This window comes from Manis pentadactyla, chromosome 3, assembly GCF_030020395.1.
Source record: "Manis pentadactyla isolate mManPen7 chromosome 3, mManPen7.hap1, whole genome shotgun sequence".
Taxonomy (NCBI): Eukaryota; Metazoa; Chordata; class Mammalia; order Pholidota; family Manidae; genus Manis; species Manis pentadactyla.
In genome coordinates, this window is record NC_080021.1 from 209,304,122 (window position 1) to 209,329,769 (window position 25,648).

A 25,648-nucleotide genomic window follows, 5' to 3' on the forward strand; every position below is an offset into this window, starting at 1 on the left:
CAGGATTCTGAACAGATGTAAGGAAGAAGCGCATTAGGCCTCAAGGCACTGTCTGAAGGGAGCACTCTGTTCAGTTCTCTGTGGGCACAGCGGAGACCAGCCAGGAATGGCGGGAGCCTTCTCTCTGGAAAGATGCCTCTTGGTTTCTTATTGCTCCAATGTTGAGACACACTCACAGGGGCTTTGAGCTGGAGAAACTCTTAGAGATCAGTAAGTTCAGCTCCCCCTACCCCATTTTAAAGAAGGAGAAAATTGAGGCCTGGTGGGAGGAAAGACCTTAATTATCGTGAATTATCGTGATGTTTTCATTGCTAGATAGAATCAAAACTGGAACCCAGGCCTCTCGGCTTCTCCCTGAAGAGAGGAAATGCCTTCCTGGTGGTGGAAGTCAAAGTGCATGGACGCTGGTATGGGGTCCTGGCCTTTTCAGGCATGTGATCCGGGGCAGCACAGTGTCCCCATGCATGAAGTGGGGATGAGGGGAGAACCACCTCCTAGGATTGTTGGGAGGCCTCAGTGAGCTAAAGCATGGAAAAGCACAATGCCTGGCAGGGGGCCAGCACCCCCACCCCAAAGTGAGCTGTTTATACTATGAGGCAGAAAAAATCGGTAAAGTAAGTAACCTGTTACGGTTAAATTTTGGAAGACTGCCTGGTCTGCACTTAGGTTAACCAAACATGTGAGAACTGGAGGCTTAGTCATAGTGACCACCCATTTCTTTTCATACACATAGATAGCATTGGATTTCGTTGAGTTGATTTTGACAATAACACATTGGTAACCCTTTCCTGATTCACTGATATCTTATCAAAACACTCAAAATGATTTTTGACAAGGTTTGATTGGTGGATACTTGGGAAGTGACTGTTCTCACATGGCGGGTGGGGAGGAAGGCTTATCTGATAAGTGTGGACTGTACACGTGGACTATTTAGTCCCTGGTTGCTTCCTAATCCAATGTTTTCCCTTTCCACTGCAGTCTCTCTAGATGCAGAAGGCTTTTCCGTGCCATGTCTGCAAACTTATTCAGAATGCACGCTTCAGCTAAAGGCTCCAGCCTCTCTGCGTCCCTCCTCACCTCTGCTGGTGGAAGCCAGGGAGAACGGCAGAGGCAGCGCGTGTGGCCAGCAGGTAGCAGGCTCCCAGCACCCCTTCCTCACTGTCCCCCTCTCATCCCCAGCCCCATCCTGACTCTTCATGTCAGAAGACAGAGCCACCCGGAGGAACCGAGCTGAGGACTTCTGTGTCCTGAGACGGCTGCCTCTGTTCACCAGGCTTCCTCGGGGCTCTGAGGGGCAGCGCATTCTCTGCCGCTAGTTCCCCTCCCAAGTTCCTCGGGCAACTCTACTCTGTGCCTTCACCAAGTATAGAAAGCAAAGCACAGCCTGGGGGCATGAAGAATGTCGGGTGCTTCCTACTTGGTGCCGAGAACATTTCCAGAGCCTTCTTGGATTCATGGTCACAGCTCCTAGGTGCGACTCAGCATCCCCATTCGTAGGGGACCAAGGTTGAGGAACAATGGTGGGTGTTCTGGAAGACAGGGATGTCAGTAAAGGTGAAACGTTTTTATTTTGGGGTATGTGTGGGGTAGATCAATATGGGTCACAATCGTGTCGGGCCATGGAAAGGTGTGGTGGTGCATGTGCGTGCGTTGGTGCTGGCCCAGGGACAGGTGATGAGCGCAGACTCGGGTTTCATTGGTGGGTGAGGCTGTATCGGGTTCTTGGGCTTCAAGGGATGCGGACGTTGCTAAATGCTGAATTTTCGGTGTGGAGTAAGAATAGTGTTTTATGTGGTTTATCTATTGGGAAAGCTCTCAGAACTGTCCAGTTCCAGCTCCTTCCAGTTACTGGCCTGTTAGCTGACGTTGAGTCATCTGGCCTCCAGGGAGCACCTCCGGCTCTTGGGTCAGGAGGAGGATGTAGGCCTGGCCCTTTGGATGCCGGGAAGCCTCTTCAAGAACGTCTATACAGATCCAAGGAGCGGGGAGCATGGTCAGGAGAGGGACCTTCTGTTAATCTATATTTTGGGGTTCCTGACAGTTATACTTGGAGATACCCTTGATTCACATGACAAAGAACTAGCCATGTGCTTGCCTGGCTTGGGTCTGTTCCCCTCACACCTCTTCCCTTCCTTGCTGGCTCTTGCCTTCTCTGCCATTTCTTTTTTTTCCCCCTACTTTATCCTCTTTTAAAAAGATTGGGGTTGCTTAGCAAGGTAGACACAATGAACAAGAAAAAATAAATTAAAAATAACCTAGGGACAAGCAGCCAAAACAGTAAGGTATGGGAAGGAGATGACGGTGAGGGCGGTGTGAGTTCACAGGACCCGCGGGAAGTCCTAGCACCCTTACTAGAGGCTCCTTTAACTCTGAGCTGGCTAAAAGCCCACGTGAAGAGGGTGAGAAGGGCACTTATATGATTCTCAGTATCCGATAGGTTAAAGTAAGTTGGTATTCAGGAGGCACACTGCCAATTCTGGCTCTGTGACCTGAAGGGAAATATCTCTTGTGGGTTTTCATGAAGGGATTAGCATGCATTGCAAAGGAAAGCCTTCTCAGCCAAGGTCCTTGGAGGAAACAGAAAATTCTTCTAAGGGTCCTCAGTGGAGGCCTGGGGGCATCCTGCCAAGACTGAATTTAGTGGAAGTGATCGAAGGGACCCATAGTATATGCTAGGAGGCGGTTCTCTGTTGGCCCGCTTACTTCAGCGTTAGTCTTTATTGAGTGGTTCTCAATGCAGAGACACTCCAGACTCTCCTAGAGCATTGTCAGACGGCCGAGGGGACCGTGCACCCTCTGACATGGCGTGAACTTTTTCTTTGTATGTAGACATGTGCTTTTTTTTTTTTCTGGGGATGATATACATTGTTTTCATTAGATTCTCAAATGGATCCTTGACCTAAAAGATGAAGTCACCTAGCAGTCCTCCATGAATATCCTTTATTTCCACCAGGTTTTGATAGTGGTGTTATTGATGAGTTCAGGATCGGCAAGTACCCAGAGGGCCACTCCTCTGAGTGTCTGGTAAAGGCTGAGCAATTCTATCTCCATCAGCCACACTGGGTTAGGACTGAGATCTACCTGTGAGGGTTGGGGACCCTAATGTGGACAGGGGCCTTTGAATGTTAGTGCAACTGGCATCCTGTGGACTGGGACGGTCTACCCCTGTCTGCTTAGGAGGACGCGGGTTCACCACATAGCAGGACCCTAATTTATCTTAGATCTGGTACATTCCTATACACTTCTTGAATTACTGTTGCAAGATGTAGAAACAAGAGTCAAATCCTCGGGTTTTCTGGAGGAAGAGGAAATGATTATAGTCCACCTGTTAATTCATTCCTTCCAGTTTATGTCTGACCGTTGTCAATAATTCCTTGCCATGTATTCCTTAGGCAATTAAAAAATAAATCTTAACACAGTAACTTCCACAATACTGATGTATGAAAATACACATTTCAAAACTCTGCCACACTAGGGCCCCTGTCATCCAATTAGGAGTTGGCATTTCTTCTCAGTAATCACATTGAACCATGACTATCTTCCCTCACAAGATTTCTGATACACCTTTTTGGCAGGACCAATTCTCTCCCGCTTTTTTCCCCACTATCACTTGCAGTTTTTATCGGCTTCAACAGAGGCATTCAGTTGCATACACCACTTTTCCAAAGGTAAATTTACTTTCTTTTCTGGCCAATAAGTCTCCATGGGATTTCCATCCAGTGGAAATTTTAGTTAGACATCCCCAAGGATCTGGAAACCATTTTATACCTGTGTTCCATTTTCATTTATTTTTATAATGCAGTCTAAAACTTCCTTACTATGTCGTGTAGCTGTGGTGGAGAGACTTAATATGGTTTGATGCATCCACATTATTTATTTATCACAATGCCACTTTCCTAACCTTCCTAGCAAAAGTGCTTTTTTCTCATATGTTATACATTTTTCATAAGTGATATAATAACTAAACGTCATTGCTTGGCAAACCCTAGGGTCTTTCTGGCCTGGGGCATAATTATACTTTGTCCACCAAAGAATAATTTTATATTAACTCAGGATTTAGGAATCGTTGTGGGGCTCTGCCCACCTGTCTCCCTGGGGGAGGATGCAGGGTCGGTCCCTAACCTGTTCACACTCACCAATCGTATCACAGAGAGCCGAAGTTCCTTTCTAGTTTGTGGCCTGGGGCTCTGAGGGAGTATCAGGAAGTACTATGCTTACCAGTAAAATCTTGCCGTACTTCAGGTTGGCTATAGTGTTCCCAGAACTGAACCTCCTCTTGTCTGAGCCTGTAGCACAACTGGCCGCTGCTGTTTGAATATATCAGATGCTATTGCTACTAACATGATAGTTGCTTCTTTTTGGGTGAGAGTATGTGTTCTTTCCCATAGTTATTGATAAACAAGCTGCTAAGTCAGTTCAGTAAACGCAGTCCATTCAAATGTTGCTTCACGTATTTCAGGGCCAGATGCTAAATTCAGCCAATTTCCTGGAAAAGGACTCCCTCTAGTGACCATTTAGACACTAGTGGTGAGTCCAGGAAAGTAATTTCTACTTGACTCAACAGTTCCTCAAGTTCCCAACTCGCCTTAGTTTTTGGGGCTTACTTTATGGGATCACAAATATCTGTGGGATGAGACTAACTCAAGAACACAGTGTGCACCAAACCAGTGTTGTGTTCCTCGAAAGATTGCCAGGTGAGAATTCACTTATCAGGGGCAGCTCAGTTCATACACCCCAAAGCCTTCCCACAATCATTGTTTCATGTGGAAGTTCCAGAATGAAATTGTCATTGATATGTGACAGCTCTGCCAGCCAGCATCCCCTTAGTCATCACAGTGATTCCTTGAACGCCTGCTGGTGTAGTTTTCCATTCACATTTATATCTGGTGCAGTTAAAAGAGCAAATTAGATTCCAACACAATGGGCAGGTGACAGCAGTGTGTCTCCCTCATACCTCGGCTCTTGATTTAACCAGGGTGCCATGCTGCTTTATAGCAACGTAAATTATTAATTTATGATGTAGCAGTTGTTAGCCACAGTCACAGTGTGTCCAGTGAGGTTCAAAGTGGGAATCCTCTTAGGGCTGCGGAGAATCAGCCTGTAACAAAATGTGACTAGAACGACAACCTCAATCTGCTATTATCTAAGCAGGTCATCAAGGGGCTCTGAATGATGTCTTCTTCCAAGCTGTACATGTAAGGTCTCAAGAAATTGTTGTAATGTAGCTTTGGTCCAATTCTTCATCTCAGGGAAAACGAATCCCGATGCATCTTCTTGTACTGGCCATGACTCGGCACCACATATGAGGTTAATACCTAAAAGTATGACTCTCTTGCTCCGAGGCAGTTTCTTAAGAAAAGAACGACAACCCCCTTCCCTGCTATTATTTCCCATTATGTGGTCTTTTCTCGACTGTGACAATTTCCTGACTTGTCCCACTTATTACCTGTTTTAACCCAGAGGGGGTTAATGGGAGCAGATCACAAAGGAATACAGATTAGGAGGACCTCTTGTTTCTTCCTGAAAACACGGATGTGGTAGAACAATGTAGATATAACTTCCAAGTTTTAAAAATTTTGGTGCCAAGAATGTTACATCCTATTAAATTTTCATTCAAGTGTAAAAGCCAAATAATGATGTTTTTCAGATACGCAGGCATCAAAGAAATTTATCGTCACCTGGTACCATACAAACAGTCTTTTCCCATTGCACTGGTCAACTGCTTTATTAATAGTGACAAATTCCATGATCTGTAAATATAGCTTTGAACAAACGTGTATAAAGTGGAAATTCTCTTCCTCTTTGTCTCCCACCCCTGAACTTCTATTGTTACTCCACTGATGATACACACATATATATTCCCATAACTTTTAAAAACATTATGAATTCGTGTTTATACTTGGTTCTACTTCTTGATTTTCTACCTAATAGCTTTTCAAGGAAGAAGGCAACATCATTTGATTATTTGAACCTGTTGCATGTGGTTACCCTTTATGTAAATGATGATAATTAATTGCTTCATTCCCTATTGATGGGCTTTTGGTTGCCAATTTTCATCTGTTACAACTGAAATTGCCTGAAACTATCTCAATATTGCATACAGATTTATGATGACATTTCTATATGTTAGACATCTAATAGTGGGAAATTCTAGAATGAAATATTAAATCATGTATTTATAAACACACAGCTTTAGGGAGAGATGGAGGAAAGAAAGGTTCCATCCTCCTGACGGTGGAATGGATAATTTTCAAGTTATCATTCTTGTTTTTTATTCTTTCTGGTCATCAGTATTTCTTGATTTTATGGTAGAAAAATAAGAGAAAACTAAAAAGAACTAAACACACAGAAATATCATCAAAGAAGGCAAGAAAGAAAGAAAAATTAAAATGAAACACTTGATTTTTAAGTAAGAAAAAGCTTTTTGAAACAGAAAAACAAGGACTTATAAAAATCCTGAAATGTGAAAATTAGTTAAAATGTAATCCTCTTCCTCTCTCCCCCTATTCTTTCCCCATTCAAATGTTTGCAAAGACATTCAACAGTTGTAAATTAAGTGATTGTTTTTAGTAATGTACTGACATGGGAAGGGTTTTGGATGATGAATCTTACAGAAAGAGAGACATTTGCTCAGGAGATATTTGTGGGAAAGGGGTTAGTTTACAGCCTTGTTTGGAGGATGGGTAGTGATGAATCTCAAGGGACAGTGGAGGAATGGGGAGGATTTAAGCAGAGGTGGCGTGGTGGGGGGCTGTCTCAGGGGATGTAAGTGCCCGTTTTACTATGGTTAAAAATGCCAACCTCCAACAGTGCGATTGTTCTCCAAGAACCAGTAGCAAGCAGGTTCAGGTGGCACCGGCTCCACTGGTACGTCAGTCAGGAGGGCGCCGCCTGGGGTTTCCACCTGCCCATCAGCTTCCTCAGGGCCTGTTTCAGGTCTTTATTTCTCAGGCTGTAGATAAACGGGTTTAGCATGCAGGTCAGAACCGTGTAGACAATTGTGGCTATGTGGTCCCTGACAGTGTAGGTGGACAAAGGCTGTAAATAGACATAGAAGATGCTTCCATAGAAGAGTGTCACCACGGTGAGGTGAGAACCGCAGGTGGAGAAGGCCTTGCCTTTCCCAGCAGCTGAGGGAATTTTGAGAACTGTGATGAGGATTCGGACATAAGAGAGAGTAATGAATAGGAAGGGGGTCACCAAGACAACAGACCCTTCTATCATTATCACAGTTTCATTGACAAATGTGGAGGAACAGGACAATTTCATCAGAGGGCTGAGGTCACAGAGGAAGTGGTGGATGACATTGGAGCCACAGAAGGTGAGGCGATTCAACAGAAGTGTGTGTAGGAGAGAGTGGAGGTGTGGAAACGAGCAGGAGAAGGCCACCATCAGGACACAGCGGCGGTGGCTCATGGTGGTGACATAGTGGAAGGGGTCACAGATGGCCACGTAGCGGTCAAATGCCATGGCTGCCAGCAGGAAGCTGTCAGTGTTGCCCAAAGCATAAATAAAATACATCTGTGTCAGACACCCAGCGTAGGAGATGGTCTTCTCTGACAGGAAGTTCTCCAGCATCCTGGGGACAGTGGTTGTTGAGAAGCAAATGTCAGTGAAGGACAGGACACTCAAGAAGAAGTACATGGGGCTGTGGAGCTGGTGGTCAGAGCAGATGGCCAGGATGATGAGCAGGTTCCCTGTCATGGTGACCAGGTATATGGTGAGGAAGAGGATAAAGAGTGGCTTCTGGTCCTCGGGCCGGGACGTGAGTCCCACGAGGATGAACTGGGAGACACTGCTGGTCTGGTTGGCTCTTTCCATTGACTTGGGTCTGGTTATACACAAGAAGTTTTGTTATTTGACATGCCCCAGTTCCATAACCCAGATCGTGAGAACTCAGCCAGTATTTGTTTCCTCTATTGGGTGATAATTAGCTGGTGTGAAGGGACAGCTCATGGTCCTTGAAGTTGTCCCCCCTTCCCATGTCTGTGGGTATCACAGGGCCTTATATTGAATGCTGGAGAGACAGAATAAGAGTTTTCCTTCAGAAACCATCAGAGGTGGACCTGTGTGATTCAAGTTCATTAATCCTTATTCTGTGAAAATTGCTGTTCCCCAGCTGAGAACATAGCAGTAAAAACAGACAAATCCTTACCTTTGTGTAGCTCTTGTTCTAGTTGGGGATATAAATCATCAACAAAAGATATATGTAATACAATATCAGGTAGGGACAAATTTTGTGAACAAAGTAAAGCAATATACAAGGGATGGAGGTGGATGGGTTAGTGGGGATAGAGGCATTTTCCATAGGAGGTCACAGGACACTCAGTTCCTACCAGAACAGTTACATGGTCTTGAAAAAAAATAAGGGCTTGCCAAAATAACCAACAGGGCAGATCTAAAAGGAATGTTGAACCCAGCTTGACGAAGTGGTGGTTTCTCTCCTCTGAGCGCAGAGAGCGAGGCTGTCCCCCTGGTCCCGGAAGCTGTCATGTTCAGTCTGTGCAAGGTCTTCCCTTTTCCGTAACTTGTCTTTGCCTTCTTTAATTCCTTGTCCTAAATTCCCTTTGGGCAGGATGTATTACTGAGTAGTGAAGTCAGTTTCAAAAACTAATCTTCCATTATGTATCAAAATTATCTGTGAGAAACATGCTGGCTTTTATATACGTGTCTCAATCTATAGTTATGTATTATTGTAGTAATCTCTGGTTACCTGAAAATGGACCTTAAAGTGGCCTCTGTTTCTTGCTACTACAAAAATCCCTAGAATGAGGGCTCTTGTAGCAGCAAAGTGTTTCAAATCAAGTTTTTAGAGTCAGGGCACTCCTCCATAATTTGTGAATTGACATATCAGGATTTTCAAACATTTTGAGACATTAGTTATTTATACATTCTTCATCATTACCATAAAAATTTCTACAATGAGCATACCTCTATCAACAAAGTGTTCAAAATAGTTTCTTTAGAGGCAGGATATTCTTTCAGCAATTTTGAATGGATCTATTACACTGGAATTTTCAGGCATTGAAAGAACATATTGCATATTAATTTATAGATAAAAATATTAATTCATTTAACAATTAAATGCTGTAAGTACATTAACAATTAAATGATATAAGGTACAGCATGGTGATAGTAGTTAATCATACAGTACTGCATATTTGAAAGTGGCTAAGAGAATAAATCTTTAAAAAAAGCTAACATTTTAGTTGTAAGTTACTAAACATCTTTAAACCTCAGTTTTCTCATATGTGATACTGGACATAAAGATCCACATTCTCATGAAGATGTAGTGAGATAATGCAACTCCAGCACTTAGAAGAGAGATGGATATTGCAAATGCTCAGGAGAAACTGTTGATTATCAATACTGGTCTCACCTTCTCATCTGCTATTCCTGAATGTTCTCTAAGTCAATGAATTCACATGCTTCAAACATCATATTCCTCACTGCCAAAATGGCTAGACCAATTTCATGTTTTTTCAAGATTTTAGAGAAGGAATATTTGTTTATACATTGAATGATTTAAATTAAATCATTAAATAGTAATTTAAATAGTAATTAAAGTTAATAGTACTAACTAATGTTTGATGAAAATTTCTTACATGTCAAACTTAAGCTAAGGATCCCACTAAGTCCCTTGATAAGGGGTTCAGAGGCCAGACTTATCAAGAAAAAAAGAGAGTGTACCCACATAAACAGAATGAGAAATGAAAAAGGAAAAACCACAATGGACTCCCTGGAAGTACAAAGAATTGTTAGAGAATACTATGAAAAATTACATGCCAACAAATTGGACAACATAGAAGAAATGGACAACTGTCTAGAAAAATACAACCTTTCACAGCTGACCCAGGAAGAAACAGAAAATCTGAACAGACCAATTACCAGCAATGAAATCAAACTGGTAATAAAAAAACTACCTAAGAACAAAACTTCTGTTCCAGATGGCTTCACAGCTGAATTCTATCAAACATTTAAATAAGAGCTAATACCCACCCTCCTTAAAGTATTCCAAAAAGTAGAAGAGGAAGGAATACTTCTTAAGTCATTCTATAAGTCCAGAATCACTCTGATATCAAAACCAGACAAAGACACCACAAAAAAAGAAAATTATAGACCAGTATCCCTGATGAACATAGATGCAAAAATTCCCAACAAAATAAAAGCAAACCAAATAAAAAAATACATCAAAAAGATCATTCATCATGACCAAGTGGGATTTATTCCAGGAATGCAAGGATGCTACAGTATTTGAAAACCAATCAACATCATACACCACCACAACAAAAAGGACAAAAATCACATGATCATCTCAATAGTTGTTGAAAAAGCATTTGACAAAATTCAACATCCACTCATGATAAAAACTCTCAACAAAATGAGTATAGTGGGTATGTACCTTAACATAATAAAGGCCATATATGACAAACCCATAGCCAACATCATACTTAACAGTGAAAAGCTGAAAGCTTTTCCTCTAAGACTGGGAACAAGACAAGGATACCCATACTCACCAGTTTTATTTGACATAGTACTAGAGGTCCTAGCCATAGCAACCAGACAACACCAAGAAATAAAAGGCATCCAGACTGGTTAGGAAGAAGTTAAATGGTCACTGTTTGCAAATTACATGATATTATACATAAAAACCCTAAAGAATCCACTCCAAAACTACTAGATCCAATATCTGAATTCAGCAAAGTTAGCAGAAAGAGAAATCAGGAAAACAACTCTACTTACAATTGCACCAAAAAGAATAAAATACCTAGGAATAAACCTAACCAAGGAGTTGGAAGACATATACTCTGAAAACTACAAGACACTCATGAGAGAAATTAAAGAAGACACCAATAAATGGAAATATATCCTGTGCTCATGGATAGGAAGAATTAATATTGTCAAAATGGCTATCCTGCCTAAAGCAATCTACAGATTCAATGCAATCCCTATCAAAATACCAACAGCATTCTTCAACAAACTAGAACAAATAGTTCTAAAATTCATATGGAACCACAAGAGACCCCGAATAGCAAAAGCAATCCTGAGAAGGAAGAACAAAGCTGGAGGGGATTATACTCCCCAACTTCAAGCTCTACTACAAAGCTACAATAATCAAAACAATTTGGTACTGGCACAAGAACAGACCCATAGATCAAGGAAACAGAACAGAGAACCCATATATAAACCCACACATATATGGCCAATTAATATATGATAAATAAGCCATGAATATACAATGGGGAAAAGACAGCCTCTTCAACAGCTGGTGTTGGCAAAACTGGACAGCTACATGTAAGAGAATGAAACTGGATTATTGTTTAACTCCATACACAAAAGTAAACTCCAAATGGATCAAAGACCAGAATGTAAGTAATGAAACCATAAAACTCATAGAAGAAAACATAGGCAAAAATTTATTGAATACAAACATGAGCAACTTTTTCCTGAACACATCTCCTTGGGCAAGGGAAACAAAATAAAAAATGAACAAGTGGGACTACATCAAACTAAAAAGTGTCTGTACAGCAAAGGACACCATCAGCAGAACAAAAAGGCATCCTACAGTATGGGAGACTATATTTGTAAATGACTCATCCTATAAGGGGTTCACATCCAAAATATATAAAGAGCTCACACACCTCAACACCCAAAAAACAAATAACCCAATTAAAATATGGGCAGAGGAGCTGAACAGACACTTCTCCAAAGAAGAAATTCAGATGGCCAACAGACACATGAAAAGATGCTCCACATTGCTAATTATCAGGGAAATGCAAATTAAGACCACAATGTGATATCACCTCACATCAGTTAGGATGGCCAAGATCTGAAAGACAAGAAATACCAAATACTGGTGAGAATGTGGAGAAAGGGGAACCTACCTACACTGCTGGTGGGAATGTAAATTAGTTCAACTGTTGTGGAAAGCAATATGGAGGTTCCTCAAAAAAACTGAAAATAGAAATACCATTTGACCCAGGAATTCCACTCCTAGGAATTTACCTGAAGAAAACAAGATCCCTGATTCGAAAAGACATATGTACCCCTATGTTTACTGCAGCAGTATTTACAATAGCCAAGATATGGAAGCAACCTAAGTACTCATCAATAGCTGAATGGAAAAAGAAGAATGTGGTACATATACACAATAGAATATACTCAGCCATAAAAAGAAAAGAAATCCTACCATTTGCAAGAACATGGATGGAGCTGGAGGGCATTATGCTCAATGAAATAATCCAGGTGGAGAAAGATAAACAGCAAATGACTTCACTAATTTGTGGAACATAAAAACAAAGCAAAACTGAAGGAATAAAACGGCAGCAGACTCACAGACTCCGAGAAGGGACTAGCTGTTACCAAAGGGAAGGGGGTGGGGAGGGGACAAGAAGGGGATTTAAGGGCATTATAATTAGCACTCACAATATAGGTAGGTCACGGGGAAGCCAGAACAGCACAGAGGAGACAAGTAGTGACTCTATAGCATCTTACTACATTGATAGACAGTAACTGTAGTGGAGAGGGGCTGGGGTGAGGACTTGATAATATGGGTGAATGTTGAAACCACAAGGTTGTTCATGTGAAGCCTTTGTAAGATTGTATATCAATGATACTTTAATAACAAAAGAAAAGGGGGGTGGTTGGAGGCACATGCCATCATCAGGAGAGTGAGGCTGGAGATGTAGTTGTTTGCTCAAGGCCATTAAGGAGTGAACAGCGGTCAGGATTTGAACCCCAGGATTTGACTCTGTCTGAAGCTCATACTTTTGATCCATCTGGGACACCACCTCATGTTTTGTTGTATAGATTGTGGTAATTCCTACATGTACTACCACTCTTTCCCCTGAGCTGAGATGCTGGCTTCTCCCATGTTCAGAATCTATCCTTGTTGTTGCAAAAGAGGTGCCTAGCCTTCTGTGAGGTACAGAGGGTGGAACTTGAAATGTTGACTATCCATGATCAGCTGGACAAATGCAGGTGGACACGGTTGGCGGTGCATGGCTGGGGCCCGTCTGGTGTGTGCTGTGGTGGGTGTGCAGTGCACAGCCCTCTGGAGGTAACACAAAAGATGGGGGTTGGTTTGTCCTCCCTCACCTGCTCACAAGCTGATTTCTCATGTTTTATGAATAACAAGTGAGATACCATTTTGAAAAATCTGTCACCATACATCAATATTCACAAGTGAGTCTTTTGTGAAGGGGTTGGATGGGAAATTTAAAAAATGGGTAGAGATTTGGAGAAATTAATGAGGTGAATGTCCCAGGTTGTAGATGTGAGCTACCTATGCTGATGAGCAGAGAAAGGGAGAGGGTTTAGGATCTAAGGAGCAGGAAGAACAGATCTCAGAGCACAAGCTGAGTGGATCAGGCTGCGAATACAATAGGTTTTTTTCTCCTTACTGATGGCGTTTTGCTCCCACCAAAACGTACAGTGTAGATGGCCTGAAGGTCAAACTGCCGGGATTAAAACCAAAAGCCAGATGGAAGTTAGAGTCGGACCTTAGAACATCTTAATCCATGAAATATGTGAAACTACCAGGGAGGGAAGAGTAAGCACCAAACTGGGTTGGCACGGCCAGGGGGCAGCCAGCTGCTGGAGCTCACCTCCAGATCCAGATGCTTCTCGGTCCTTCCAGTGTCTTCAGAGGTGGCGGGCGCCACATCTGCTGATCAGCTCCACGCCGGCTTCTCAGCAGAAGGGTGGCCCCCTCCTGTGGCTCCCGTGAGCTGCGGGCTGGTGGGCAAGGAGAGGCGCCGGCAGGAGGGAGGCCCTGGCTCCGAAGGATGGCGCAGTTCCCACCGGCCTCCGACCCCGTCTCCTTCCTGAGTGCGGCCCCTGCCTGCTGCTGCTTCCCCAGCCCCCCAGCCCTGAAGGCAGGCGCCCTGAGGAGGCGGCAAGGCCTCTCCTGGTCGGGGAAGTGCAGTCAGCTTCTCATGGGTCTGAGCCCCGCGGGCCCCCCTCTCTGGGGCCCTGTTAGGCAGAGGAAGTTGTGGGGTGATGGCCTCCCAGGGGGTTTTGTCCTCGGGGCTCTGTCTGCCAAGCAGCAGAGTGGGGCCCTGACAGCAGAGCGGCCTCCAGTGGGAGAGGGGGCCCAGAGGCTTCCTGCGGAGATGTTGGGGCCAATCTCAGCGCTTCTGGCCTCAGTGAGTATCTCAAGGGCGTGCTTGAATTTCCTCAACTGCGGCTCCTCAAGGGCAGACAAATGTTGATGGGGGAGCATGTTTTTGTGTTTGGGCATTCTGATGTGGACTGGGGTGCGTTCTGGAACCGGGCAGCTGATGGGCCAGTGTGGGGAGGTCGCCATGTCCCGGGGAACAGTGGGGGTGGATCCGTGGTGTGCTTGTGCGTTCCAGGGCCTGGGGAGACACGTGGATCACTTTTCTGTGTGTGGGATTTTGTACAGGGTAGTTTACATATGTTAAATCACAGGGTCAGGCAATGTTTACTGAGATGTTCAGGAAAGGGACTTTGGAAAAATCACGAATGAGAGTGTAGGCTCAGAGCAGTGTTTTGAGGGTTAATGTTGAGGAAAGGAGACACTGAAGAAGGCTGGTTTCCACTTAGTTGTTTTTACAAGCTACCTACTTCTATGAGCATCAGTTTCTTCATCTTAGAAGTGAGACTAACAACTATTCCTGGCATTGAATAGAGAGAATTGAATTCCCGTTGAATTCCCTTTTGACTTTTATATAGAGACTACTTTGTATCTTGTTGAATGTCATTTATAAAAATGTGTAGGAAATATAAATACACTCAGCCGCTGCCCTCCATATAGACCACACTCACACACAGTACATGTCTCTTTTCCCTTAGCCTTGAGTTTAAGTTTTGATTTTTAAGCTGCATATTCAAAGTAAGGACTGCAGAGATGGAAAGACTTGGGTTGAGTCTTACCTCTACTAGCTCTTCAGGTGGCCTTTCTTCCTACTCATGCAACAACTTCATCTATTTGTTTATTTATTATTCATTTCTAAAGTTATGGATATGCAATTGCCATATAGCATGGTGTGAGTTTACAGTGTCCAAGGCAATGATTTTATATATATATATATATATATCAAAATGGTTGCCATGATAATGTTGGTTGGCACATCTATTACCTCACATAGTCACAACTTCTCTTTTTTATGGCGTTTTATGGCAAGAAGTCTTAAAATCCACTCTTGGCAATTTTCAAATACACACTACAGTCTGTTAACTCTAGTCACCATGCTCCAAATTACATCTGCCAAACTTGTTCACTTACAGCCAATGTTTGTGATCTCTGACCACCTTCATCCATTTCTCCCACCCCTACTCCTGGCTCCTCATCTATTTCTTACGAGTTCTGCTGTTTTAGATTCCACGTACTAGGGAGAGAATACAGTATCTATGTTTCTCTGTCTAACTCTTCATTCAGCATAATGTCCTCAAGGTCCACCGTCTCCAATCTTCTTAAAGCATAACAAACAAGTTCTTACATGGTGAACAAGTTCTTACACAGTGAATAAGTTATTACATGGTGAACAGTGCAAGGGCAAGGACTTCCTTTTTTTTATAGCTGAATAATATTCCAATATTATTACCCACACAGACATTTACTTTACCCATTATACACTCTATCCATGTAACATATATTTTCATCATCCAATCACACACTGATGGACGTTTAAGTTGTTTCCATGTTTCGGCTCTTCCAATAAAGCTGCAGTGAACATCGGAGCGTAGATATCTCTTCAAGGTAGTGATTCCATCTCCTTCAGGTAAGTACCCAGAAGTCAAATTACTGGGTTGTATGGCACGTCTGTTTTTAATTTTTAGAGGAACCTGCATACTGGTGTCCACAGTGTCTGCACCCATATCCATTCCCACCACCAGTGCACAGGGCTCCCTTCCGTCCACATCCTCACCAGCACTCATTCTGTCTTGCCTTTTTGATAGTAGCCATTCTATCAAGGGTCAGGTGACATCTCCTTTTGGTTTTCACTTATATTTCCCTGGTGATTAGTGATGCTGACATCTATAGATGTAGCCTTTGGACATTTGAATTATTTCTTTGGAAAAATGTATATTCAGGCCCCTTTGCTTTTTTTAACTAGGTATTTTTGGTTTTTGTTTGTTTGTTGCTGTTGAGCTATATGAGTTACTTAACTATTCTGGATGTTATCCTTTTATCAGATGTGTGATTTGCAAATATTTTGTCCCATTCTGTAGGTCCCCATTCATTTTGTTGATTTTTCTTTTGCTGTGCAGAAGGTTTTTGTTTTGATGTAGTTCCACTTGTTTTTATTTACTTTTTAATTTTTTTTGACATCAAATATTTTATTTTACTTATTAATTATTGAGGGAATCAACAAGATGTTACACGTGGTTCAAGGAGAACTCAAAAATCATACACACTGTAGGTCATCAATCAACTACATTGCCACCTCCATAATTTTCATTTCTGTGGACAAGAATCACTTGCATTACTATCAATAATCAAGTAAATCAAGTGAATTGATTATAATAGCTTCTGGTAGATGTAACACTGATTTATTTTTGCTTTTGTTGCTTGTGCTTTGGGTGTTACATCCATAACATCATTGCCAGCATCAATGTTTATTAGTTCTTTTAGTTTTAACAGTTTTTTGGTAGAGTCTTCAGGATTTTTCTCTATACACAATCATGTCATCTGCAAACAGAGACACTTTTACTTCTTCTTTTCCAATTCTGATGCCTTTTATTTATTTTTCTTGTCTGATTGCTCTAGCGAGGACTCCCAGTTCTCTGTTGAATAGGGGTGATGAGAGTGGCATCCTTGTCTTGATCTAATCTGAGAGGAACAGTTTTAACCTTTCACCATTGTATATGATGTTAGCTGTGGGCTGGTCATATATGTCCTTTATTATGTTAAGATATATCCCTGTATATACAACTTATTGAGGCTTTCATCATGAAGAGATGTTGCATTTTATCAAATTATTTTTCTGCAACTATTGAAAGGATTGTATGATTTTTATCTTTCATTCTATTAATGTTGTGTGTCAAATTTGTAGACTTACATCCTTCTCTCTCAGGTATAAATTCCCCTTGATCATGGCGTATGGTTCCTTTAATGTGCTGTTGAATTTGGTTTGCTCATATATTGTTTTTCTAATTTTGTTTAGATGTCTGTGTGTTCTGAGCTTCTTTAGGAAGATTATTCTAATTTCTTTGTCAGCTAGTTCATAGATCTCACTTCTTTATGGTTAAGCAGCCTTATTAGTTTCCTTTGGTAGTGTCATGTTGCCTGGGTCTTCATGATCCTAGATTCCTTACATTGGTATCTGTGCATTTGAATAAGTACCCTCCTCTTCTAGACTTCACAGATTTCTAAAAGCAACTGGGGAGAAATGAAAGGGGTTTAGCAGAAAAAGTGACATGATATGACCTACACTCACCAAGAACACTGTGGTCGCCATGTTGGGAGCAGACAGTAGGAGGGGGAAGGGCAGAAGCTGGGATTCCAGCTGGGACGTAGTTTCAGTGACCCAGGTGACAGATCATGGTGGGTTGGACAAAGGTCACGGCACTGAAGGCGGCAGTGAAGGTAGATGTTTTGTGAATGTAGAACCCACAAGATTTTGAGATAGACTGGTTATGGCATAGGTGAGAGAGAAACGAGTCCAGTGACCCCAGGGTTCTTGGCCTGAGCACGCAGAAGGACAGAGTGTGCACTGATTCAGACGGGGAAGCTTGTGGGTGACAAGTTCAGAGAAGATCCACAATTTGGTTATTGACATGTGCAAGTCTCTGATATTTATTAGACATCCAAGCAGAGATGTCAAACAGGCAGTAGGTGTCCTAGTCACAAGTTCAGGGGACAGGCCCACCTGCTGAGTAATAATGCATACCCCAAAGGTTTTGTCAGGACGAAGATGATGCTCCTAAAGCACTTACTGCAGTGACTGGCACATGGCACATCCTTTTCACACATTTCCTTCCCCTTTAAATAACCCCTACTTGTGTCACTAGGGTTTAGAGGTCTATGGTTGTTTGGCTACTTAATGTGTGAGATAACTTTTTAAAACAGAATTTTGAAAGCTCTTCTTTGCCGGTGGTTTTGGACATAGGAAGGTGATGTGATGGGTGGTGGCCCTGGGAGTGGCTGTGGCATTTATGTGTATCTGGCTGTGGGGGAACCTGACCAGTTGCCTAGAAGATGGTTATTCCACACGCCCCTGGGTTTCTGCTTTGGCCATCATTCTGGCTCATCTGGAATCAGTCACTTCTGACTTCCGTTCCTCCCTTTACTGGACTGTCTGCAGCACGTAAAGAACTGAAATATCCCAGTGGAAGAAAGCAGCAGGAGCCACAGTGCATGAGTTTTGTGTTCAACTGAATAATTTAGGGACATAAAAACAAAATAACCCCAAATATATCTGATATGAGGTGATAATAAAGGCATGAATAGAAACCAATGAAAATGAAAACAAAGATGTCATTGATAAACAAAGCAAAAAGCTGGTTTTATGAAAATATTAGCAAAATGGTCACGTGACTTACAAAACTTTCTATGAAAAATGGGAGATGCAAATAAACAATATTAACAATAAAAAGAGACAAGATTACATATAAAACAATTGTTTAAATGACAGTAAATTAAATTGATGCATGATTTAATGGTAACACATTTGAAACTAACCAAATTTTTTCAAGAACAAATAGGAAATAAAAATGGAACATCAAAATCAAAATCAAAATATCTTCATTTTACTAAAGCAATGGAATCTGTACGTACAAATCCTCCGTTAAAAAACTAGTAGGGGATTTCAACTGATTATACTAGAGAATACTCAAAGAAAAGATCATTTTAATCTTATCCAAACTTTTCTATAGAATGGTTAGAGTGAACACAGTCTCAAATCTTTTTTTTCAAATCTCTTTAGAAAGCATAAAAAAGGAAAATTAGATACTATTCTCTCATGATCATAAATGCAAAAGTCATATGCAAACTATTAGCAAAGCAAATAAAAGAATGTATATAAGCTATACATCATGACCAGATTGGGTTTATTCCAGGAATACAAAGATGCTTTAATATTAGAAAAATCTATAATGAAATTCATCCCATTAACAGAATAAAAGAGAAAAATCACATCACCAGCTCAACAGATATAATAATACCACTTGGTTAATGCATCTATACATGATAAACACTCTTAGCAAGCTAGGAATGAAAATAAACTTCCTTAACTTGTAAAAGTATCTACCAAAAATTTATAAAAAAGCTTGAGCATTAATAGTAAAATGTTACAAGCAACACCTTTAAGATCAGGAACAAGACAAGGATGCTCACACTCACTGCTTCTATTTAACATGACGATGAAGGTCATAGGGACTGTAATCACTACAGTAATACAAAAGAAAGACAGATACACCAACAAAAAACTGCTAATATATTTTTCCCGAAAGATGTAAGTTACTAGAGCAATAAAAATTATAAGGTACCCAAGAACAAGCCTAACAAAAATGCATGACTTTTAAGGATGAAATAATTTAACTTTATTGAAACACAAATAAATTTCATGCTAATGAATAGGGAGACACAATATTGTCCAGCTATCAATTCTCCTCCAAGTAATCTGTAAACTTATTGCAGTTCCAATCAAGTCTCAAGAACTGCTTGTATGGAATTTAGCGAGCTAATTCTATAATATATGTAGAATAATAGAGGACAATGAATAGTCAAAACAATCTTGAGGAATAAGATAGGACACATGCCCTTATCAGTTACCAATATTTATTAAAACGCTACAAAAATTAAGAGACTATAGTATTTGTCTACAAATAAAGCAACAGACCTGTCCTGTTGGGTTATTGAGTTTGATTGGATTGAAATTATATTGATATGGGAAAAACTAACGTATTTATAAAATTGAATCTTCAATTGGAAACATGGAGTGTCTCTCTTAAATTTAGGTCTTCTTTCCTTTGAGACCAAAAACTTAATAGATTTTGTTTTTCACATGTAAGTTTATGGAGTTAATTTTTGTATATGCCCTCCACATTCACATGTGGGTTTTAACTGTCTCTTCAGAAACTTACTGAGATAAATCGAAGTCTGTACATCTATCTTTCCCTGGGAAGCAGACAGATTTCTGAGTGGTGGTGGTGGTGGAAATGGGGATCTCTAAGGGGAACTGAAGCTGAGAGAGGGCTGGATAGGAGTGAGTGGCTGAGAGGGACAAGTACCAGAGGGCCAGAGCAGAGACCCTGGCAATACGGCCCATCCTGCACCCTGCTGATCACTGGGGCAGCTGTGTGCTGAACTACTAAGTCACTTAGCTAATCAGGGCTTAGAGTTGAGCACTTGTTCACTACAGAGCCCAGAACATTCTGCTGTTGAAAGTATGGAAGATAGAAGAGACTTGATCCCTGCACAAACCCTTGGGCCAGACACAGTCCTTGGTCGGGTGAAAGTTTCAGATTTACCAAACTCTCCATCTCTCTGTCTCTCTTTCTAAATTATTGTGATGACTTTCACAAAGCTAGAAAAACTGATTATAGAAGTTCTTTAAAATAAGAAGCATACTAAAGGAATCAAAAGCCATTGAACGGGAAAAACTTACTTCCAGGAAACTGTGTGGAAACCAATACTTTGCACAGTACTAAGAGGGAATGAAAAAGATGTGGTTTTCTGGAGAAGAGGAAGAGAGGACGAGAATGAAGAGACCGGAAGCCAAGAACTGGCAGACCTTGAGCCGATTACTGAGTCACACGGAAGTCTCAGGGGTTGATAGTTGCACAGGGTAAAGAAATGGATACAACCCAGCATCCATGACCTATGTGGGTCACCCCTGCGGACTTACAGGGCTTGTGATGTGTGTCAGGAACCAGCTGAAACAGGTCAGAGGAGCAGAGACCTTCATGAGCATGTTCGAAGGGGTTCTGGCCAGGACTCCCGCCTGCCCATCTGCTTCCTCGGGTCCCTTTTCATGTCTTTGTTTCTCAAACGATAGATAAAGGAGTTCAGCGTGGAGGTCAGCACCGTGCAGACGACTGTTGCCACACGGTCCCCTAACAGTGAAGCTGGACAGGGCTGTAGACATAGAAGATGCTTCCATAAAACAGGAGTGCCACAGTAAAAGGGAAACCACAGGTGAAGAAGACTGTGTGTTTCCTACCAGCTGAGGGCATCCTGGGAACCACAGTGAGGGTTCAAATATGAGCAAGTGACTTAGAAAGGGGGTCACCCAAACAAGCAGTCTTTATTGTGACTTCATTGACAAATGTGGAGGAGCAGGACAGTTTGAGCAGAGGGCTGATGTTACAGAGGAAGCGGTGGATGACATTGGAGCCACAGAAGGTGAGAAGATCAGCAGGAGTGTGTAGGAGTGAGTGGGAGTGAAGAAATGAGCAAGAGCCTGGGGCAAACGGATTGTACGTTAACTGTGTGCTTTAGCATGGATCATCTCATTTAATCTCAACATAACTTCATGGTGACAATGCAATTATTATCTGCACTTTACAGCTGATGAAAGGGTGAAGAAATTACTTAATTTGTTCAGGACTAACAATTAGTGAGTGGCATAGCCCAGAGCCAGGTCTCTAGAGTGCTGAGCCGAAGGACTCAATTGGCCCCTTCTTCACTCTCCTGGAAAAGGCACCTCTCCACGCCCAAGGGAGACAAGGCACCTGCCTGCGGATGTGAAGTTAAAGCTATACTGGTGCTGTCCTGGTAGCAAGTGTAAGTGGTCGGGGGTTTTCAGAAGCCAGGCTTTCTATTCCTAGACCATAGTGTGCTGTTGGGAGAGACTGACCCAGTGCATTGGCAACTCTGGTGCTGGCGGATGACTAAGTCGCTCCTACTTCTCAGTGGAACTATGTGCAGGCAGAGAGGAGCCCAGGGAGCCCCTAGTACCTGGGACACCCTCTCAGGTGGTTCTGGCAGCCCAGTCCCTCCAGCCCCTGCACAGGCTCTTCCCCAGGGTCTGATAGGAATTGGAGGCAATTAGTCTACTTTGATTCTTTCCTTAACCGGGAGCTTAGGGACTTTTTATGAATCCTTTCTGAGGTTTGTAGGGTGGTATTCTCCTGACTTGTTCTGGAGGTCAAGGACAGACACAGTGAGCTCAGGGGTCATGGGCTCCAAAGGCTTTCTTCTTGCATTTTGTTCAGCAGAAGCTGGGGACTCAGGAAACTGAATTTGGTTTAGAAGATGCCTGAGCTCACGAAGGAGAGGCACAGGTCGGAGGGAGCTGGGAATTCTAAGTGAGCAAGATGGGCCTCTGGGTCTAGAGGTCTGCCTGTGCATTCCAAGTGGGTCTATGTGGTGTCTCTTTACTTGGGTAATGTGGATATACACGTTCTCTTCAGGAGTTTGTGTGTGTGTGTATGTGCACATGTGTTTATGTGTGTGTGCTTGTGTTTATGTGTGTGCGTGTGTGATGTGTAGTTGACTTCCAATCTTCTCCCCTCTGAGGCCCAGCACGTACTCTAAAGAAGAGTTGCCACATTAAGCAAGTACAGGGCGTGTATGTGTGATTAGGGGTCTCCTGCTCAGGCCCTTTGCTCTCCAATATTTGCCCCACTCTCCTTCTTAAATTCCTACATTTCCATCCTTGGACAGACATCAGAGTTAAGGAAAGGAGACTGCAGAGTCTGAGGAGAGACAAGTGTGCTCCCCAATCTGTAGCAGAAGGTTCCTGAATTTATCCATGACCAGCAATAGGTGAGAGGACTTGAAATCTCTACTCCGTGTTGTATGTGTGATCTTGCATTTTGCTTATGAGTTATATTTGCATGGGATTCCAAATGTTTAGAACATGGGTATGTGTGTTTGCTTTTTGTTTTAGTTGCTGGTAATGTTTATGTGGTTCCTGTGAGCGAATGGGGTCCAAAATGCCTCACTCACTGACCACCTTCACCTATGTGGGGTATAGGCCAGTGGAGGCTGGAATATCTCATTTTGTAATGAAGCTGTATATGTGTGATCACGTATGTTGTTTGTTGCCTGACTGTGAAGATGCATATGTATGCAATGGTGTATTTCTTGTAGGATTTTTGTGCAATGAGTGTGAATCTTTTTTTGTTTAATATATGTGTTTGCATGCATAAAACTGTATTCAGAATGTGAGTTTGTATAACTGATACATTCTTTTTATGTGTTGATGGTTGTTCTTTGTTTGTGTTGAGATTATATAAGTGTTTGTGTATGTTTATGTGGGTTATTTGTGTGTTGTGTGTCCAATCTTGTGTATTTTTTTAAGTTTTGTTTTTACGACTCTTTGGCTAACTGAGCCATATAGCTACTCTCCATGGGTCACAGGTGGTAAGCAGTCACAAATCAGCAGTTAAAGTGGGCACACGAGTGTATGTGTGTATGACATGTACATGTTTTAGGGGCTTCAGGTTCACTCCTGTGAACTTGAAGATTTCCTTAACTGTCCACAGCGTATGTCAGTGAGCAGCCATGCCTCCACATAAGGCTCAAGTCACTGCCCTTCTTGGTGGCCATGAATCAAGATACCCAGTGTCCCTGAGCAAGTTTGTGTTCCCTAAGAAGACTTGCTGTCCTGTCCTATACTTGAGTGAGAATGTCAGTCATGACTCCGTCTTCAGGGGTATGTGGTAATCCTCAGCTCTAACTGAACTTCCAAATAAATACTGAGTCTGGATTCCACCATCAAAGAGCTGAGTCACCGTAGGTAAGTCACTTACCTCTTCAGCTTCAGTTTTCACATCTATAAAATGAGGACATAAAATTTGCTTTGTGTACCAAACAGTCCCTAAGTATGCAATTATTGTTTTCAGAGAAGTTAAAGCATGTGAATGTGCTTTAAACTGTATGATGTATAAATGAGTGAGTGGCAAGTTTTTCTTAGAGGGAGTTCAGGACATTTTAGACCAATGTAGCTGACTTCTCTGGGTATTCTAACTAATGAGGGTATAATTTATATGCAGCATGTATAATGAAGGTATTGCTTAAAAGCAAGGATTCTGGTCACACGGACATAGGTTGCAATTCCATCTGTTGCACTTAACTGTGTGTACCTTTGCACATTGAAGTAATGTACACTTTTGATTCCCCATAGTTAAAAGGAATATAGTAATACCCATTTATTAGGGCTACAGTGATGATTTAATTTGAAAGCGCCTATCAAACACTTGGCATAGTGTCTGGAATTATTATTAAGATTGGTTTGGAAACCTGGATTGGATACTTTTGATAGCAGCGAACTTTAAATTACTCAAAACAGGTAGGACCCAGCCAATGCCTCAGAAAGCCTGTGACAGAGCTTCAGTGACTCTGTTCCAACCTAGGGAGTTTCATGTCCCTTTTAAGAGGAAATGACTGATACCTCTTTCCTGATGCCCATTTCATCTTGGGAAATCACTGAGGTTTGAACCTGGTTTGATATAGAGATGCAACCTCCTTGAACAAACAGATTTCCCATTTCTTGTTCGCTATGATGTACCTAATATGGGACAAAGCTGTTCAATCAATGTTTGTTCCATAAAGAATGAATGCCCTTTGGTTTCTCAGGAAGAAACTTGATTATGTAAGGGTTTGATGTATCACTGGAGCCAGAGTGGGACAGACTGATTTATGCACCAACAGTGGTGGGAAATAAATAGAAAAGCAGCTGAAATTAAGGATTTGCATACTAAAAATGACATTGCTATAATGTTATGGCATGTTCTCTGACATTTCCCACTTCTCCCGATTCCCAGCAGAGGGAAGAACAGCATGGGAGACAAGAACAGGTGTGAGAACCAGAGCAGCGTGTCCGAGTTCCTCCTCCTGGGGCTCCCCGTCCCCCCGGAGTAGCAGGGCGTGCTCTTCGCCCTGTTCCTGGGCATGTACCTGACCACGGTGCTGGGGAACCTGCTCATCATGCTGCTCATCAGGCTGGACTCGCGCCTCCACACCCCCATGTACTTCTTCCTCAGCCACCTGGCCCTCTCTGACGTCTCCCTTTCATCTATCCCGGTTCCAAAGATGCTCATGAACATGCAGACACGGCAGCAATCCATTCCCTATATGGGGTGCATCTTTCAGATGTATTTCTTCATACTTTTTGGTTGCCTTGACAATTTCCTTCTTGCAGTGATGGTGTATGACAGGTATGTGGCCATCTGTCAGCCACTCCACTACACCACTGTCATGAGGCAGGAGCTCTGTACCTCATTAGTAGCTGGGTCCTGGTTCTTCTGTTGCATCCATGCCCTGTTGCACACCCTCCTCTTGGTCCAACTGTCCTTCTGTGCTGATAACACCATCCCCCACTTCTTCTGTGACCTCCCTGTGCTCCTGAAGATGAGCTGCTCAGACATCTCCCTCAATGAGCTGATCATCTTTACTGAGGGAGGAATGCTTTTTGTCCTGCCTTTGAGTAGTATCTTGGGCTCATATGTCCATATAGGGACCAGTGTCCTGAGGGTCCCCTCCACTAAGAGACTCTGTAAAGCCTTGTCTACCTGTGGCTCCCACCTCTTTGTGGTGTCTTTATACTATGGGACACTCGCAGGTGTTTACTTTTTCTCCTCATCAGGGAGCTCCAGTGACAAAGACATCATTGCTTCCGTCATGTATACAGTAGTCACCCCCATGCTGAATCCCTTCATCTACAGCCTGAGGAACAGAGATATAAAACAGGCCCTAGAAATACTTGTAAGTAGGGTTAACTTCTTTAAGTGA

The 25,648-nt window shown here is 42.3% G+C and overlaps 2 protein-coding genes across 3 annotated transcripts; one reads left to right on the forward strand and one right to left on the reverse strand.

Moving 5' to 3' along the window:
* Positions 1 to 6,796: 6,796 nt before the first annotated feature.
* On the reverse strand, positions 6,797 to 12,796 carry LOC118927346 (olfactory receptor 1L8-like). Of its 2 annotated transcripts, XM_057499440.1 has the most exons (2): positions 12,787 to 12,796; positions 6,797 to 7,811 (listed from the first exon to the last, which is right to left on the reverse strand). In XM_057499440.1, exons 1-2 carry the CDS (start codon positions 12,794 to 12,796, stop codon positions 6,877 to 6,879), a joined length of 945 nt encoding a protein of 314 aa, XP_057355423.1. In that variant the 3' UTR covers positions 6,797 to 6,876. The 2 variants fall into 2 exon arrangements, with proteins under 2 accessions (XP_057355423.1, XP_036771303.1); XM_036915408.2 differs by lacking the exon at positions 12,787 to 12,796 and having other exon boundaries at positions 6,797 to 7,833.
* Positions 12,797 to 24,765: 11,969 nt separating this feature from the next.
* LOC118927355 (olfactory receptor 1J4-like) lies at positions 24,766 to 25,648 on the forward strand. Its single transcript, XM_036915417.2, has one exon. The coding sequence runs from the start codon at positions 24,809 to 24,811 to the stop codon at positions 25,646 to 25,648; it is 840 nt and encodes a 279-aa protein (XP_036771312.2). The 5' UTR covers positions 24,766 to 24,808.

Excerpts from the sequence above, each read along its gene's own strand:
- LOC118927355 (XM_036915417.2), top strand. The coding sequence starts at position 24,809 with ATGTACCTGACCACGGTGCTGGGGAACCTGCTCATCATGCTGCTCATC.